At 36.6% G+C, this 18,579-nt stretch overlaps 1 protein-coding gene and 1 pseudogene across 2 annotated transcripts in view; both read left to right on the forward strand.

Annotated features, from left to right (window-relative positions):
* EXOC6B (exocyst complex component 6B) overlaps positions 1-18,579 on the forward strand; it is a 682,873-nt gene that overhangs the window by 361,051 nt on the left and 303,243 nt on the right. For both annotated transcript variants that reach the window (XM_006151262.3, XM_006151263.3), the window contains exons 9-12: positions 8,799-8,882; positions 9,543-9,589; positions 11,265-11,385; positions 18,116-18,187. In XM_006151262.3, the coding sequence (XP_006151324.1) occupies positions 8,799-8,882; positions 9,543-9,589; positions 11,265-11,385; positions 18,116-18,187 (324 nt within the window). The remainder of the gene's footprint in view (positions 1-8,798; positions 8,883-9,542; positions 9,590-11,264; positions 11,386-18,115; positions 18,188-18,579) is intronic.
* Positions 14,524-14,825, forward strand: LOC102490469 (mitochondrial import inner membrane translocase subunit Tim17-A pseudogene; annotated as a pseudogene).

Here is an 18,579-nt window from a genome sequence, read left to right on the forward strand (position 1 = left end):
TTCTAATGAAAGAAAATCTAGCTTTGGGTCTGCTGTGCAAATTAGCCATATGGTAAAGTGTAATATCCCGCTGATCAACATTATGGGACCCTATGAAAACTATTCCCCTTTTCACATGGAAGCAAATTAAAATGGCCCTTTCAGTTTTTTTTTTTTTTAAACTCTGAATAAACCTGTCTTCACTTGGATACCGTGGCAGTTAAAAGGGAGTTCCAGCTGCAAGTCGGGGCGGTGAAATTACAGGCTTTGCCTAAGATCGAATGGAAATACTGCTTCCGTAGGCAAAGCTAGAAGAACATTGGTGCGTGCTAACCTTCTTTCATTCCCTTCTTGTTCTTTGTGTAGTTTTCACTACCTGCTGCTTAGTCCAGTGAATTTTATTATTACGGTGGATGAGAAGGACTCAGTCCACTCTCAAGTAGACTTCCATATATATATATATATATATATATATATATAGGCCAGGTAAGACCCACTGGATTTAGAGCCATTTAGCCAAATAATGGTGCTATAAATGTTTAATGAAGAGGATATTAGAGCTGTCCCTCTTTGCCTGTCATATAGACATATTGCTTGAATGAGGAAGTATTGTTCCAGTGTAAGTTTTTTTATTCCCCTGCAAAACTAGGCATCTGAATGCCGCTCATGTTTATAGGCATGGGATTCAGTAGCTGTTTGAAATGTTCAGGGTGTCTGTGTATATGATATATATATATATAGTTTCTTTTTATGAAGAAAATGAAATCCATGGAAAGGTCTTTCTTCTTGCCTTCTCTTTTCCCCTCAAGACTAAGATCACATTATCCTGACCTACTTGATTATTGGTGCACATTTGTAACTGATAGCAGCCAAAATTTGGCTTTGAGCTTTGTCAGCTGTAAATTTTAGCACTTTTATAGACAGAAAAATAAAAGCCTCACTCATTTGCCCATATTGAGTGGCAATATTGTTCGTGTTTCTTATGTTTTATTTCTGGCAAGTGTCTGGAAATGAGATGAATTCAAGGTTGTTGCTCTGTTTTTATTTTTATTTTTGAACATTTGTGCAAACACATGTCTGTTCTGGTATTGTATGGTGACAGTTTATTGCATGTGTTTGAGGAAATGGAGTTGTAACAGTGTTGTGGAGTATAAGTGAACAATACTAAATTATGATGTTGGTTAAAAATGATTTTTATATAGGAAGTTCAGTGAAAACAGTATATACAATATGATTTTTATTATATGTGTTATAATATGTATGTATGTGTGAAACAGCTGTTTAGAATAGGAAAAAGTTTATAAGGAATATATCAAAAAGTAAACAGTTATCTTTTGGTGATGGCTTATGAGTGGCTTTTATTTTCTTTCTTTGCCCAATTTGTGTTATCTTAAGTTTTCTACACATCACATATCTTGCTTTTGCAATTAATAAGTTGAAAAGAGAAAGCACAGCTATAAGGAGAGTTCTACAAAAATAACTATTTCCAGCATAGACTGAGGAGAAATGTGTTATTTCCTAGTAAAATCTTGTGCTAGAATTAATGATTAGACTTGAGGAAATAGCAATGGCTTTCAGAGCATTTGACCACTAGCATGCTTCCCCAAGTTTATCATAGTGTGTGATAGAATACTAAATATTTAAATTAAATATGCATTTAGCAAGTACGGTAGAGCACTTGGAGAATATTTTTTCCTCTTGTTTTGGCATTAAGTAAAAATAGAATATGGGCCATGATAATTTAGCTCATCTTGTATAGTTTTTCTATAATTGCATGATAAGAAATTTGTTATGGAGATTTCTTTATAATAAAACAGACTTTAGCATTTAGGCTCAATTTCAGATGAAAAACACACACTTAACATAGAAAATGTTAAACAAGAACTTCCTCAGCTTCTAAGTCTTTTTAAACTTTTACTGAAATACTGTAGATGCATAAAAATCTGAAAATTTACAACATAATTGGTAAGTAAAACAGAGAATTAATATACTGTCTGAATTTAAGTAAGTCTTAAAAGTTAGAAGATAACACGTCCCCTTCTGTGTCTTCTGGCTTGAAAATACAAGCCTGAATTGCTGAATATAGTGGTTGATGTCTTAGTCTGTTTGTGCTGCTATGACAAAATACACAGAATGGGTAATTTATGAACAACAGAAATTTATTTCTCAGAGTTTTAGAGGTGGCAGAGTATGAGATCAAGGCAGGGTTAGTGTCTGGTGAGACTGCTCTCTGCTTCCAGGATGGCATCTTGTCGATGTGTCCTCTGGAGGGGAGGAAAGTTGTATCCTCACATGGCAGAAAAGATGAAAGGGTATTAAACACACTGTCTGAAGCTTTTTTTTGAAGGACCCTAATTCTATCCATAAAGTCCTCATCCTTGTGGCTTAACCACCTTGTAAGGGCATCACCTCTTGACACTATCACATTGGTGGTCAAGTTTTAACATATTAATTTTGGTCTGACACATTTAGACATAGCAGTGTTGATCTCTGTGATGCATGAATTTTTCTCTTTAAGGCTCCCAAGGCAAGATGTGGGGGACTACTGGTGGTAGCATAGTTTATCCTGCCTTGGAAAATACTCAAAAATAGTACTGTTCTATAAGAGTACAGATAGGAAGACCCTCTATTACTCTAATTTTCTTTCACTTTAAGAATTTCAGATTGTTAAACACTGGGAATTGTGTGAAAGGAGAAATTTGGCCGTATTTTGTATGAACTCAGTAAGCCAATTGCTTGTGAGACACATTTATGCCTTTGACACACCCTTGGACCTGAGCTCATCAACTGCTATGAATTACCACTTCCATAAGGATATCAGATTTATAGCCAGAGGAATGGTGAGTGGGCCAAAGGTATACCGTAAACCAAGCCTGGAAAAAAAAGTACTGATACAGAAAGAGCTCCTCTTGTTCAAAATAGAGTAATTGGGAAACAAACAATACAGAATAAATTTAGGAAATCTTAATGAATAAAGAGAGTCAAGGAACATTGATTCTAAAAATGATCATCTATAGGAACTTAAAAGCACATTCTAGAAAATTATTTGGTAGAAATAAGACATAACCTTTATGAAATAGGAACATAAAACTTTAAGAGAATAAATGGAGGTAGAAAAATAGAATTACATGAATAGGAATAATTACAAGGAAATACTCAGTGCAACAGCAGATAAAGTATAAGCATAAAAATGGAGTCTTACAAGATGATATCTATTAATATTTTATTCTTACTTTTTTTTTTTTTTTAAGTTTTTGCCATAGGGCTCATGTGTTTGCCAGAGACCTTGGGAAACAGAGAGAGGGAAAAAGAGAAATCACACCCTGGGGGATGGCCATGCTGCAATTCCTCCTCCTCCGTTCTTCTCTCTGAATTTTGGGCATGCATGCACATGCACCTGGCTTGGGTTTCAAGAGTCCAGTGCCTTAAACATAACACCACCTGCTGGCCACATATGTTTCTACTGTTAATCATTTATTTAAACAAATATATATTGAATGCATAGTATTTGCCACCCCTGTGGACTGGGAACACAACAGTATGTAAGGTAAACTAGAAACTTATGAAACTTGCACCCTAATGAGAGAAGGCAGACAATAAATAGCATACGATCAGATGGAGATATATACTATGCAAAGATTTAAAAGAGGGTTATTTGTTAGGCCAGACTTTAATCTTGAATTGAGTAATAAAGTCTCCTCTATATATAATAAAGTCTCCTCTCTCTATATATATTCTTTTTGAACTATAACAAAGCCAACATTTCCTAGTTGTTGGTTACCCTAGGCGTGTTTGTGCTAGATCCTTTTGTACTTCCATTCACAGGCCTTTCTTTCTTTTTTCTTTTTTCTTTTCTTTTCTTTTTCTTTTCTTTTCTTTTCTTTTCTTTTCTTTTCTTTTCTTTTCTTTTCTTTTCTTTTCTTTTCTTTTCTTTTCTTTTCCTTCCTTCCTTCCTTCCTTCCTTCCTTCCTTCCTTCCTTCCTTCCTTCCTTCCTTCCTTCCTTTTTTCTTCTTCCTTTCTTCTTTCTTTCTCTCTCTCATGTTCTCTCTTTCTCTTCTTTCTTTCTCTCTCTCACTCTCTCTCGCATGCTCTCTCTCTCTCTCTCTCTCTAGCCCTCCCTCCCTCTCTCTCTCTTTCTCTTTCTTTCTTTCTTTTAGGGAGAGATTTTTGCTATAGGGTGGGTGTCCTCACCAGAGAGGCAAAAAGCAAGAAATCACCCCTGGGGAGATGGCCATGCCACAATCCTGTCTCCTCCATTCTCTTCTTGGGATTTTCGGCACGCATGGTGAGTTTGAAGCCACTAGGTCCTGGACCTGAACTGCACTTGACCATGTGAGAGTCCAGTGACATAACCATTATACCATCTGCTGATCCCTCTACAGGCATTTCTTAACTTATTTCCTTTTCTCTTAGGGCTTCAATTACTATCTGTATGCTAATATTTCTGAAATTATCTTTAGCCTAGCTATGCTTCTGAGCTGTAGATCCAAATGTGCCAGCTCCCAAACACTTGGCACTCTGAAGTTATCAATAAATATGTCTAATACAGAGGTTATTATCATCATTCTTCTCAAATATAGTCAATTCTTATTGTTTATGGTAGTTATATTCTATAAAGTCACTGCAGAGAGAGTTGCTGAATACTGAATCATTGCTCCTAGGAAAAATACAGGATTCATTTCCTGTGAGCTTTTGGCCACATTTTCATGAATGGATCAATGATCACTTTAGTTTATGAGTATTTCTGTTTAAAGATATCTTATTTAATATAATACTGTCGATTCATTCACATTGAATTCATAGCCAACAGTGCTATACTCATGTCTGAATGAAGCTTATCTGACATCTGTGTTTTTTCTGTCATACACATCACAGCTTTCTTGAGCTTAGGAACACTAGACAGCACTTCGGTACTCTGATTGGGGCCCTTTTCAACAGCAAAATCACCAATAGAAAGCACAAAAATTCAAAAAACGTGGCACTGGATGGACTGTGAAAATGATACTTGTTTACAGTATGAAAACTGAAACAAGAAGGGAGAGCATGGCCTTGTATGACCTTAACTGGGCACATGTGCATCGAACAGCTCAATATTTTTGCTGTTAAGCACATGTATGTGAATGACCATGAAAGTGTTACATGTATTGATTTTGGGATTACAAATACATTTTACTGAATAAGCAAATGTGCAAGTATAGAATCTGTGAATAATGAAGAGCCACTCTATATTCTTCCTCTGATGTTCCCTCTCATTAAATAACAATGCCATTTAACCAGTTACCCAGGTTAGAAACTTCATATCAGCCTCTTTTCCTTCCCATCCTTTATCATCCGTAAAATTGGTTACCAGCTTATACCTTCTAAATATGTCTCAAGATTCTCACTGATTTTTTTAAATCCATTTTTTTCTTTATTATACTCTCTATTATGATTTCCAAACTCATAAGTCCTCCACCCTCATCTTTTGTCAACCCTGCACCTTACACCCTCAAGTTGCAGCTGTAGAAAGTTTCTTTTAAATTCATGGGGTGTGTGAAATATTTCTTTTCTTTGGACCTGTTTGCCTATACGAGAAACATTTTTTTCTCTCTCTCTTTTTACCTGGCTTACTTTTCAGAGTCATTCTTACTTTTCTGAGTCATTTAGGATTATAAATGTTTTCTTTTTCTGGGACTATTTCTCTGACATCTCCCCTACCCACTCTACACACACATACTCTCTTTCTGGCTCAAACATACATACCACTTCAATCCTTAGAATTCTGTAGTTCATTTAAATAATTGCATTGTAATTGCCAGCCTTCCACTGTAGACAATAAATTAATGAAAATAGAGTTCATTCTCAGTGCCTATCACATGGTAAGTACTTAATATATTAAGTCAGTTTTTTTTTTCTGTGATATTGTGTGTATTAATGATATAAAAACTTTGGAGTGGTGCAATACTAATGATATAACATGGGGAAAAATAACCTTTTACTTGCCTATTTTCTTGTCTTCAGCAGCTTTTAAGGATATTTGTTTTCCTTTGATTTTTTGAAAGAATTATTTAATTTTATTCATTATTATTGTTACTATTTTATTTTGAACAGAGAGAGATAGAGAGAGAGAGGGATAGTGAGAAAGCAAGCCACCAGGTCTGGGACTCAAACCACAGTCTGCCATGTGAGAGTCCAGTGCCTCAACCATCATGCCACCTGCTTGCCCCTACCTTTGACTTTTATGTTAGTGATTAAGAAAGCTTGGAGCTGAAATGGAACTTCTGTAGTTTATCTAGTAGTCTATTTGTGAATAGTCAGACACTTTACGAATTACTCAACCAGACTGATCAAACATCTCAAATTTCACCTTTAAGCATTTGAGTTGATAAAATTGGCAGAGGGAATAGAATAATCAAAGGTGAATTTATTTAGCAGTCACTAAGGAAAATTTAACTCATTTATGTAAATGGGGAAGCCAAAATGCCTATTATCTAAATTGAACTTTTGTTTTTATTCTAGCGAGGGAATATTTTATTCTATTGAAGAAATATAGCTACTCATAGTTATACAGTAGTAAGGGGCAGAGTTACAACTTGAGTGTAATCATCTGGTCCCAAAATAAGTGCTCCTTACCACTGTGGTATGTTGTCTTTCTCTTTCTACTCTTGCTTATTGAGAAAAGCCTTGCATTAAGAGTAGAATGTAGTAATAGCTGGGGCATTTATTTTTTCTTTTTTAGCTTTTTGTCATAGGGCATGTGTGCTCACTAGAGAGAGACAGAGAGAGACAGTGAGAAGTAAAGTTAGAAATCACCCCCTAGACCGGATGGGGGAGGTGTGGTGTTATCTGTTAAAGATATTTTGATCAATGGGTCTGGGGAGAAATGTGCACATATCAAAATGGTCTCATTGTAAGCCAAACAATATGATTGAAAGTATATACAAAAAACAAATAATAAATAATGTGAAAAAAAATAAAAAAGAAATCACCTCCTAAAGGGGATGGCCATTCCACAGTCTCTTCTCCATTCTCCTTTTGGATTTTGGCACACACATACACATGTGCCTAGCATGATTTTCAAGCTGCCTGGTCCAGGACTTGAACCACGGTCAGCCATGTGGGAGTTCAGTGCCTTACCCACCATGCCACCTACTGGCCTCATGGCATGATATGTTAAAAACCTTGATCTTGTATTAGTTTCCTAGAGTCACTATAACAAAGTACCACTAACTGTGTGGCTAAAACAACAGAAATGTGTTCTGTCCTAATTTTGTAGGCTGGAAGTTCAAAATCAAGGTATCAGAGGGCCATGTGCTCTCTGAGACCGGAATGCTTCTTTGCCTCTTTTTAGCTTATGCTGGTGACCAACCATCCCTGGTGTTTCTTGGCTTGCAGCTGCATCAGTTGTCTTTGCCTCTGTCATCACATCTTGTTCTCCTTATGTGTCTCTATCTCTGTGTCTTTTTCCACTTTTTGTAAAGATGACAGTCATTGCTGCACTAAGAGCCTATCCAACCCGAGTATGACCTTCATCTTAATTTAATTATATGGGCTGTGATCCTATTTCTAAATAAGGTTACCGCTACATTCGGAGGTTCCTGAAAGTACATGACTATGGTAGAGTGTTGAGGAAGGGACTCTATTCAATCCAGTACTGAGCTCTCAAGCCAGATATTCTTCTTCTTTTTTTTTTTTTTTTTTTGAGATATTTTTGCTATAGGGCAGGTGCGCTCGCCAGACAGACAGAGAGAGACAGAGAGACAGAAAGCGAGAAATCACCCCCCAGGGGGGATGGCCACACGGCAGTCCCTTCTCCTCCGTTCTCCTCTCGGGATCTTGGGCATGCACGCACACGCGCCCTGTGTGAGTTTTAAGCCACCGGGTCCAGGATGCGAACTGCGGTTGACTACGTGGGAGTCCAGTGACATAGCCATTACGCTAACTGCTGGTCCCCAAGCCATATACTATTCTTGAGAGCACCTCTCTAGCTCTCTCTCTCTCTTTTTTTTTTTTTTTTTTGAGAGATAGAGTTTTGCTATAGGGGTGTCTGTGCTTGCTTGAGAGACAGAGAGAGAAAGTGAGAAATCACTCACCCCAGGGGGGATGGCCATGCCACAGTCTCGTCTCCATTCTCCTCGCGGGATTTGGGCATGCATGACATGCACTCAGTGTGAGTTTCAAGCCACTTGGTTCAGGACTTGAACTGTAGTGGGCCACGTGAAAGTCCAGCACCTTAAGTGCTATGCTACCTGCTGTCACCAACCACCTCTCATTTTAAGCCAAGAAACCAAAATGAAAAATGGAAACTGCACCAAGAATTTCCAGAGCTTTGATACTCCTTTTTTGGGTTTAATTCTGGGCTGAGTGTTTTCCATCTGGGAAGACAGACTTACTGTTCTTAGTTCCTTTCTTTCTCCTTCTTCCATTGGCATTTTGCTCATCATTCATATAAAGACTGGTCTTCGTTCTGGACATTTTTCTTTTGGAATATTCTGTGAGTTTTAAGGTATATTTTCTCATCTGTCATTATAACCTGTGGGAAGGTCGGGTTGCCTTCATTTTTGTGAATTTGTCATAGCTGACTCAGAAATCAGCTGTGGTGTGTTGGTAACTAAGTTCTGGTGGTAACCTTGTACAGATCTTTTGTATCCACCCTTACAATTTATAAGTAAGGTTCAATAAGTAATAGTTATTTTTATATTCTATGATTATTATCATTGTTAAAATAGCAGATTTAGGAAATGTGGTGCTGCCTCATATTCCAGACCTGGGACCCTTTCTTTTCTCTTGAAATATATGACTAATCATGTCAACCCATTGCCTTTTGTTTATTTTACAGGGTGCCCGGGAAACATTTGAGAACTACTACCGAAAGCAGAGGCGAAAACAGGCTCGTTTGGTTCTCCAGCCTCCATCCAACATGGTGAGAGTACAAACTTCACTTTCCCCCTCTTTTTCTCTTTTATTCTTTGGTATTGTTTGATTATTTTGTTTACATGGAGGTGTGTGTTTGTGTGAGTATGCACTTATTGTGAGGCTATTTTTGGTGAATGTGACTTGCAGCAACTAACATCTGTTGTGTCAGGCATTGTGCTAGTCAGCTTTCTTTAACAATAGGTTCAACCAATCACAGATCAAAAATATTGGGAAAAACAGTAAGAATGACAGTACAACAATAAAAAGATAAATTAAAAAAATACAGTGTAACAACTATTTTTATAACATTTACATTGTATTAGGTAGTATAAGCAGTCAAGAGATGATCTGAAGTACATGGGAGGATGTGCGAGGTTGTATACAGATACTGTGCTACTTTGCATGGGGGACTTGAGCATCCATGACGTTGTTGTCCTGAGGGAGGGGTTTCTTGGAACCCATCTGCCATGTATACTGAGGGATGACTCTACTCTAATAGATGTGTATTATTTCTTATCATCCTCATTGTAATCCTGTAAAGCAAGTACTATTATTGTATTTCTTTGCCTAGGGAACTGAGCGTTAAGAGATTAAGTAACTGGCCTTAACTTTGTCTTAATGTAATAAAAGAGAAAAAAATAACGTTTTCTTCTTTGCTTTGTTGCAGCATGAAACTTTAGACGGATACAGGAAGTATTTCAATCAAATTGTAGGGTAGGTAAATATATTTAGTTAAGTTTATGTACTTTCAATACGTAGATTTGTGGGACATAGAGAAATGAATCTGGATTTCTTAAGAAATTCTTCTTTTCCTTTTAAAATATTTTAGACAAGATTTATTTTTGATTTTCTGATTATTTAAGAGGAGTGTCTTACTGGTTTCAGCATTATGTTGTGGAAGGGCACATTTTGTGGATAAAGGGAGAAAGACATTGAATTGTAATCTTACTCTATTTGATTACAATAGAATAGATTTCTCTATTTTCAGTAAGATGCAACGAAATAATTAGCAAGCTGATGAAACCAAATCGTCAGCAAACACATTCTAAAAGCACCAGATCGTTAAGAGTTTTAGATTTAGTGACCATAAGGTCTCTGTCACAAATATTCAACTTTGTTTTTGTAGTTGTGGGTAATATAAAAATGAGTGAGTGTGACTTTGTTCCAGTAAAACCGTCTTCTTGAAAATAGGCAGGGAGCCAGGTTTATCCCATGGTGGCTCTGTCTGACACTCCCATCTAGAGAATCTATAGTTGTATGGAATTGCAGTTCCCAAATAAAAACCTTAAATAAAGTATAGGCAGCTTATTCTAGTTACAATTATTATAGTTATAAAATAATGACTCCACAGTTAAAGAAAGGGAAATAAGTTGGATTCCTCCATCAAGATTTTTTTTTTATTTTTCACATTTAGATTGTTTTTATGTAATTAATACTTTTGATTCATATATACTATAAAAATTTCCCAATAAAGAATTGTTCTAGTGGAACTAGCAGATGGCATAGAGGTTACGTTGCTGGACTCCCTCACGACTGACTACAGTTTGAATCCCAGACCCAGGTGGCTTGAAAATCATGCTGGGCACTTGTGCATGTGTATGTTTATTTGCAAGATTCTGGGAGGAGAATGAAGGAGAAGGGATTGTGGAGTGATTTTTCCCCTAACCCCCAGAGGGGTGATTTCTCACTTTTCCTCACCCTGTGTCTGTGTGTCTCTCCAGCAAATGAATGCGCCCTAAGACAAAAACCTCTTAGAAAGAGAGAAAGAAAGGAATAAAGGAAGAAAGAAAGAAAGGAAGGAAGAAAGAAAGTAATTTTCGTTAATATGAGCATTTAGGCAAGATAGCTAAAAATATATTTTAAATGCAAAATGAGAAAAAGCCACAAAAATATTCAAAAATAAGTTTGCCCTTTAAAAAAATTTACGAAGTACTTCTCAACACTTTGATGAGAGAATTCACATAAGAAGAATTGCTTTGATACTTGGTGTGTTGGGTTCCTAAAATATTGATATATATGTTTCAGTTTTCATTGTTTCTTTAAAATCTCTTAGTTTTTGGAAATATAGGTGGCCTAGTGTTTTTTAACCGCACTTTTAGTGGAGGGTGGTTCGCCTCCATTTCCCTCCCTTCTAAAGTGTTGGATAGCATGGCATTTAATAGAAATATAAATCCAATCTCCGTAAAGTGGTTAAGAAAATATCATGATTATGGACATGATTCTTGGTCAAAGAAGCCAGATTTTATTTATGATACTGAAAAGCTTTCTCTAAGAAAAAAGTGACTATTAATTTTGAATTTGAAGGCAGCTCTTAATGTATGTCAGACTGTAGAGATGAACATCAAACTGTAATTTCTGACAGCTGTGCTTTCTTTTTCCTCAATCTTAGCTTTTTTGTGGTTGAAGATCACATTTTACATACAACCCAGGGCTTGGTAAATAGAGCCTACATTGATGAACTGTGGGAAATGGCACTTTCAAAAACCATCGCAGCACTCCGTACCCACTCGGTATGTAAGAGAACTTAAAGCTGATTGTCCATATGCTATCTGGTATTTTACTGCCTTGTAATCAACATATGTATGGTTTTGGAATCACCCATTTGAAGCTGTTTATGTCCTTCAAAGACAAATGGAAGTGGCCCCTTGAAATTGCCATATTCTCTAACACTGAGCTCGCTTTTGTGGATGTGCTTTGCAAGAAAGCAGCAGCTACTATCTCTTAAATGCGGTCTCACAGTCAGACATCATTCTGTGTACCTCATATATACTGTCTTATTTTTATTCTAACTGCAACTATATAATGGTAGGTATTATTATATGTAACTTAACAATCTGGGGAAATGAATCTCATAGTTCAGGCAACAACTTCATGTCACACAATAAGAGGTAGAGTTTGGATTTAAATCTAGATAGTCAAAAGCTGGAGCCCATGCTTTTTTTTTTTTTTAAGAATCATTTAAATGTATTTATTTATTTATTTAAACTTGACCAGAGAGGGTCAGAGAGAGAGAGAGAGAGAGAGAGAGACAGAGAGGAAGAGAAAATAAGAAAGCAAGCCACCAAGCCAAGAACTCGAACCACGGTCAGCTATGTGGGAGTCCAGTGCCCGTAACCACCACACCCCCTACTGGCTCCAGGATCCCATGTTCTTAAACATTACTCCACATTGCCTTCTTTAATACTTACTAATATTTTTAACAGTGACTTAGCATTCATGGTTTCACTATAGTTTTTTTGGGGAAAAAATGTGTATAACATTTTGAGTTGCCTAATTATCAAGTTCCCATGATTTTTTAAAAAATATATTTTAACATAGTACTAATTTTGGTGATAATTAATTTATTTCACATAGAGAATTCTGGCTCTTAATAAATTATTCACTCAGGGATCAGCAGATGGCATAATGGTTATGTTGCTGGACTCCTACAGGGCTGACTACAGTTTGAGTCCCAGACCCAGAGGCTTGAAACTCAGTCTGGGTGCTTGTGCACATGTACCCAAAATCCTGAGAGAAGAATGAGGAGAAGGGATTGCAATGTGGTCATCCCCTCTGGGGAGTGATTTCTCATTTTCTATCTCTCTGTATCTCTTTGTGTCTCCAGCAAGCACACATACCCTATAGTAATAATCTCTCCCCCCCAAAATATTATTCATTCATTCATCCAGTATTTCTTGTATACTGATTACATGTTGGCAGTGGGGATACAATAATGAACAAGACAGATAAGATTTTTACTCTCAGAGTTATATTTTCACATAACACACAGTAAGTAAGTAAATAATAGTATCAGGCAATGCTAATGTAATACAAACAATTGAAATAGGTTGTGATAGATTGGCGCAGCAGGGTGTTTGAGTTTGATTGGTAGATCAGAAGTGGCATTCCAACATCAGTAACCATTTATGCAAAGATTGATGGAAGGATCATTGTAAGTGTAAGAAATAATATTGGAAAGGTTTTTATGTCTGAAGAGTTCAAAGAACAATAGTGAGGAGTCAATAAACGAAGACGATTTAGCATTTAAGAAGTAAATGGCTGTGTTAGAAACTTTAAAGTTGTCCACGAGTTCAGCTCTTTTAACCTAATTCATTAGCAGATATTTCAGACAGTGTAAATGCCATGTGCAAAATCTAAAATCACGGAGATCATAACCCTATTAGAAATTTTTTTAATTAATTAATTAATTTTCATTTTCTTTTATACATTCAATCACATTATTATTTGTCTTACAAAATGGATATTTCAACAGGTGAACATTTCTCCCTAATACAGTTGATAAAACTACTAAATATTTTCAACAGATAATACCACATTTCTTTGTAACATAGAAAATTGAAGGAAGTTTACAGTAGATAGTGCATACAAAGCTAGGCAGGTACTGTAGAAAGTAGGAGTGGAGAAATAGGTAGGGGTCATATTATTTAGGATCTGTTTGACCTTTTAAACAATGGTCTGAATGTGGAGTGTGTGTGTGTGTGTATGTGAAGAAGTTGCATTGCAAATTAGTAGGGAGAGGACAGATTTTTCAATGAATAGTGGTGGGACAATTGACTAAGTTTATGGGGGGAAAATATACACCAAATATGAATTTCAGGTAGATAAAATATGGAAATATAAAGCCCAAAACCATAAATCTTTTAGAAGATAATATAAGCCAAAATATTCATGATTCGGGATGTGGAAGGAAATTTTACCTAAGAATCAGAAAGTACTAACTATAAGGAAAATACACATATATTTAACACTAAACTACATTAAAACTGAAAGGAAAAAGTCTCACAGGAGATAGTGGAAAAACAAGCCACATAGTGCAAAAAAGTATCTTATATATAATTAGGAAAGAACTAATATAGAACATATAACGAATTCCTACCAATTATTTCAATAAAGATATCCCAAAATGTGAAGATTCACAATTTATCTGTCGTATCTTTAAAACATTCATGTTAGTTGGTCCAACCAGATAGTGTGGTGCTTAAGGCAACTGGATCCCACGTAGCTGACTGCACAGTTTGAGTCCCAGACCCAGCAGCTTGGATAATACACTGGGAGCATGTGCGTGCCTTCACAAAATCCCGAGGAGAATGTGAGAGAGGGGGCTGTGGTGTGGTCATCTCCTCTTTTGGGGGGTGGGGTGTGATTTCTCATTTTCCTTCTCTCTGTCTCTCTTTCTGTCTTTCTGGTGAGCATACACACCCTATCACAAATTAAAAAAAAAATTCTTGTTAGTCTTCTTTAAAAACGAAAAATAAATCCAAAATATAAAATGGGCTAAGATGTAATAAAATGTGTACAAACAAGAATAGAATTTATAGATAAATAAAAATAACCATTTGATTACTTATAATGTTTAATGCTATTAATAATTTATTACAAAAGGAGAGAGAGAATAGTCATATTCAGAATGTTTTAGGCTCGCGCCACTGGAGCCAAGATGGAGGAGCACACACGAGAGCCCTGCTCTTGGTGATTTGTGGACGACTGTGGAGGGCTTTTACGATGGGTATCATAGGTGGTGGTGTCTTTCAAGCAATCAAAGGTTTTCCCAATTCTCCAGTGGGAGTAAATCACAGACTTTGAGGGAGCTTGACAGCTATTAAAACAAGAGCTCCACAGTTGAGAGATTGTTTTGCAGTTTGGGGAGGTCTGTTTTCTATGACTGACTAGCATGGTCCAAGTCAGAGGAAAAGAAGATCCATGGAACTCCATCACAAGTGGCGCCTTAACAGGAGCCATTCTGACAGCAAGAAATGGACCAGTGGCCATGGTTGGGTCATCTGTGATGGGTGGCATTCTTTTAGCTTTAATTGAAGGAGTTGGTATCTTGTTGACAAGGTTTGCCTTTGCACAGTTTCCCAATGGTCCCCAGTTTGCTGAAGACCTCTCCTAGTTGCCTTCTACCCAGTTACTTTCCTCACCTTTTGGAGATTATCAACAATATCAGTAGGACTTCTTTCCCAGAATTTCTTTAATGGAATTAATGATAGTTCAAGATGGATCTCAGAAAATCAAGTTACAGTCTGTTTTCAAAACCATAGGTGGGGGACCAGCAGTTAGTGTAATGGCTGTCGCTGGACTTCCATGTAGTCGACCGCGGTTCATGTCCTGGACCCGGTGGCTTAAAACTCAAGCCGGGTGCGTATGCATGCGTGCCCAAGATCACGAGAGGAGAATGGAGGAGAAGGGATTACTGCGTGGCCATCCCCCCTGGGGGGTGATTTCTCGCTTTCTATCTCTCTGTCTTTCTCTGTCTGTCTGGTGAGCTCACGTGCCCTATAGCAAAAACCTCTCCCAAAAAAGACCAAAAAACAAAAAACAAAAGTCAAAAACAAAAAACCGTAGGTGTGACAACTGCAGCCAAATAGTCTATGAAGAGACATTTAGCAACTTTTTCTGTTTAACAGAGCATTGGGGCGGGTGTGTGTGTGTGTGTGTGTGTGTGTGTGTGTGTAAAAGATAATACATTTATTTATTCACACTTGGATTGCATTTGCGATCAGAATAAATGTCTAATATCATTAAAAGAAACTATTGTAAGTTTTTAGAAGATGAAGGATCAAAGGGCAAAAATAACAGTGAAACATGACCATCATTTCTTTGGGGGCTTCTCAGCCTGGTTCTTTGTGTTCTGTGATTCAAACAATAAAAAGCCCCTGGAACTTACCCTTTTCTTGAAAAAAAAGATTTTTTTTTTTAAAAATGAATACTCCTGATTATTTCAAGTAAATAGTGGCAGAAAGGATATACTTGTTAAATATGCACCAAGGGATAATTAAAGAGACTTATTTAATAATTCTGTGGAAGGAAATTAAAAAACTAAAAGCAATCACTATTTGTGGTAAACTTAAGATGAATAAGTCCATATATGTCCGTATTCCTAGGAAATGTCAAAGAGCTAGTCAGTTTTATGGTATGGTTACTAGGAGACATTTGCAAATTAAAATTCCCTAAAAAGATTAAAAAAAAAAAAAAGAAGTTGAAATGGCATATATTATAAGGCTAGTAGAAGCATATTTAAAGAACTTCCAGTAGAGAGGCCAGCTGGTGGCTTGGTGTTAAGGCATCTGGTTCCCATGTGACCTACTGTGTGATGTGAGTCCCAGATCCGGTAGCTTGAAAAACATGCTGGATAAGTGTGTGTGCATGTCCAAAATCCCCCAAAGAGGGAGAAACAGAGATGGGATTGGTGCATGACTGTTCCCCATGTGGGGGGTGGTTTCTCATTTTCCCTCGCTCCCCATCCCTTCCACATGTGCATGTGGCTAGTGGCAATGCATAAATAGATAAATAAATAAACAAAAAGAAGTTCAAATGGGAAAAGGGAAGAATACTTTGTATTAATATTAGTTTTATTCACCAAAAAGACAACAGCTCTTCTACAAGGGTCAAGGAAACATTGAAATATATAAAATAAAAACTGTTGTAGTAGGAGAAACTCATGAACATTGTCATATAGAGAAAACATGTAACAAAATTATAATTGGGACAATTTGAATATCATAGTCAGTGAACATTTAAAATAGTGAACTGGGAGCCAGCAAGTGGCATGGTGATTAAGGTGCTGGACTCCCACATGGCCAACTGTTCACATCCTAGACTTGGTAGCTCACTTTCTCTCTCTCTCTCTGGTGGACACACATGCCCTATAGTAAATTAAAAATAATAATGATGATGATAGTAAATAAAATATAAAAAGATAAAATAATGAACTGAAATGTTTTGTATTCTACAAAAACTTAAGCTTTTTTATATTTTTATAAATGAGTTTATACATGGACATTATTTGTAATTTTAATTTTTCTCTATATTTATGTTTATTTTCTTTTTTATTCATTGTAATTTGTTTTTGTTTTTGAAATAGGGTGTTTGTACTAGCTGGAGAGAGACAGAGAGAGGGAAAGTGAGAAATCAACCCCAAGGGAGGATGGCCACACTACAATCCCTTCTCTTCTGTTCTTCTCTTGAGATTTTGGGCATGCATGCATGTGATTTTCAAGCTGCCAGGTCCAGGATTTGAATTGTAGTAGACCATGTGGGAGTCTCATGCCTTAACCACCATGCCACCTGCTGGACCCTTCCTTGTAATGTTAAGCATTTAACATTGATCATTTAATCAGTCTTGGCTAAGATTTTTCTGTTTTACTGATTTCATTTTTCACTAGGGCTTTAGGTTTTAAACTTTCATATCTTTTCCATGTCATTAATTTATCTTTTTAATTTTATCAGTTTCACTTTCTCACATACTTATAGTTTATTTGACTTTTTCTTACTAGTTTCATGAGTTCATTGATTAATTAAATTTCAATCTTTTGTATTTTCTGATATTTTCATATAAAGATATAAATTTGGATTGAAATGGCTTTAGCCACATACCATAGATTTTGATATTCCATTGTTATTCATTTAAAAATAATTTTTAGTATTTGGTAGTTAAGGGAAGCTGGATCCCACATGACTGACCATGGTTCGGGTCCATTCCCCAAAGACTTGAAAATTACTGTGGGCATGTGTGCTCATGTGCCCCCAAATCCTGAAAGTATGGAGAAATGGAAGAGAAGAAATTGAAGTGTGACCATGTCCTGGGGGAGGGAACTTTCTTCCTCTTTTTATTTGTGTGTTTCTGGCTAGCACACTTGCCCTCTGGCAGTTAAAAACATAATAATTCTGGGGGCCAGCAGATGGCGTGGTAGTTAGGGAGCTGGACTCTCACATGACCAACCACAGTTCCAGTCTTGGACCTGGCGGCTTGAAAATCATGCCAGGTTCATGTGTGTGCATTTCCAAAATCCTAGGAGAATAGGAGAGAAGGGATTGCGGCATAGTCAACCCCCCTTCCCTGGGGTGGTGGTGGTGGTGGCAGGGAGCTATTTCTCAGTTCCCCTCTTGCTGTCTTTCTCTGTCTCCTCTCTGGTGAGTGCACATGCCCTATGGCAAAAACCTTATAAGAAAAAATATTCTGTAGTATCAATTTTGGTTTCTTCTTTAACTGAAGAGGTATTTAGAAATATAGTTTTAAATTTTCAAGTGTTGAAAACTTACACACTTTCTCTTCTGGGCTCTTCTCTGGCTGAAACTGGTGTTAACCTTATACCAGAAAAGGGTTGGACCCTTTTAGGGAAGCTTCACCAGGTGATACTTTAAACAATTAAGTGAGTTTTTTGTTTGTTTGTTTGTTTTGTTTTAATTTAGTTGTATGTTTTAATAAATGAGGTATTTCTCCCTCTTTGTCTTTTGTAGTCTTACTGCTCTGATCCAAACCTTGTATTAGATTTGAAGAACCTCATTGTGCTTTTTGCTGACACACTTCAGGTATGTGACTCTGTTTACGTGTACTCATCTAGGTTAGTAGTTTATCAGCTATAAATCTTTCTATTCTCTATATAAGCTTGGATAAATATGAACACCTTTTAGCTTTCAGTTGTGTTTTTTTTTTTCTACATCTTTCTGTCTCTTTATAGCATGTGGACTTCACCCTAGCCATTTATGTTCTCATAAATAGTTCTTACCCTCCCCTTTTTCTCAAGTCAAATTAATTAAACTACTTGCTACATTGGTTTTTAGAATTGTTCTTAATTCAGTTATTGTATCTGAGTGATTTTATAATTTAACTACCATATTCCGTAATGATGGCTAACATGAACCACATATTATAGCCAGTAGTGTAGCATTAGAAGTGAGAGAAGTTGGTAGCAATTTTACTT

Source organism: Tupaia chinensis, unplaced genomic scaffold, assembly GCF_000334495.1.
Source record: "Tupaia chinensis unplaced genomic scaffold, TupChi_1.0 Scaffold000316_1, whole genome shotgun sequence".
Taxonomy (NCBI): Eukaryota; Metazoa; Chordata; class Mammalia; order Scandentia; family Tupaiidae; genus Tupaia; species Tupaia belangeri.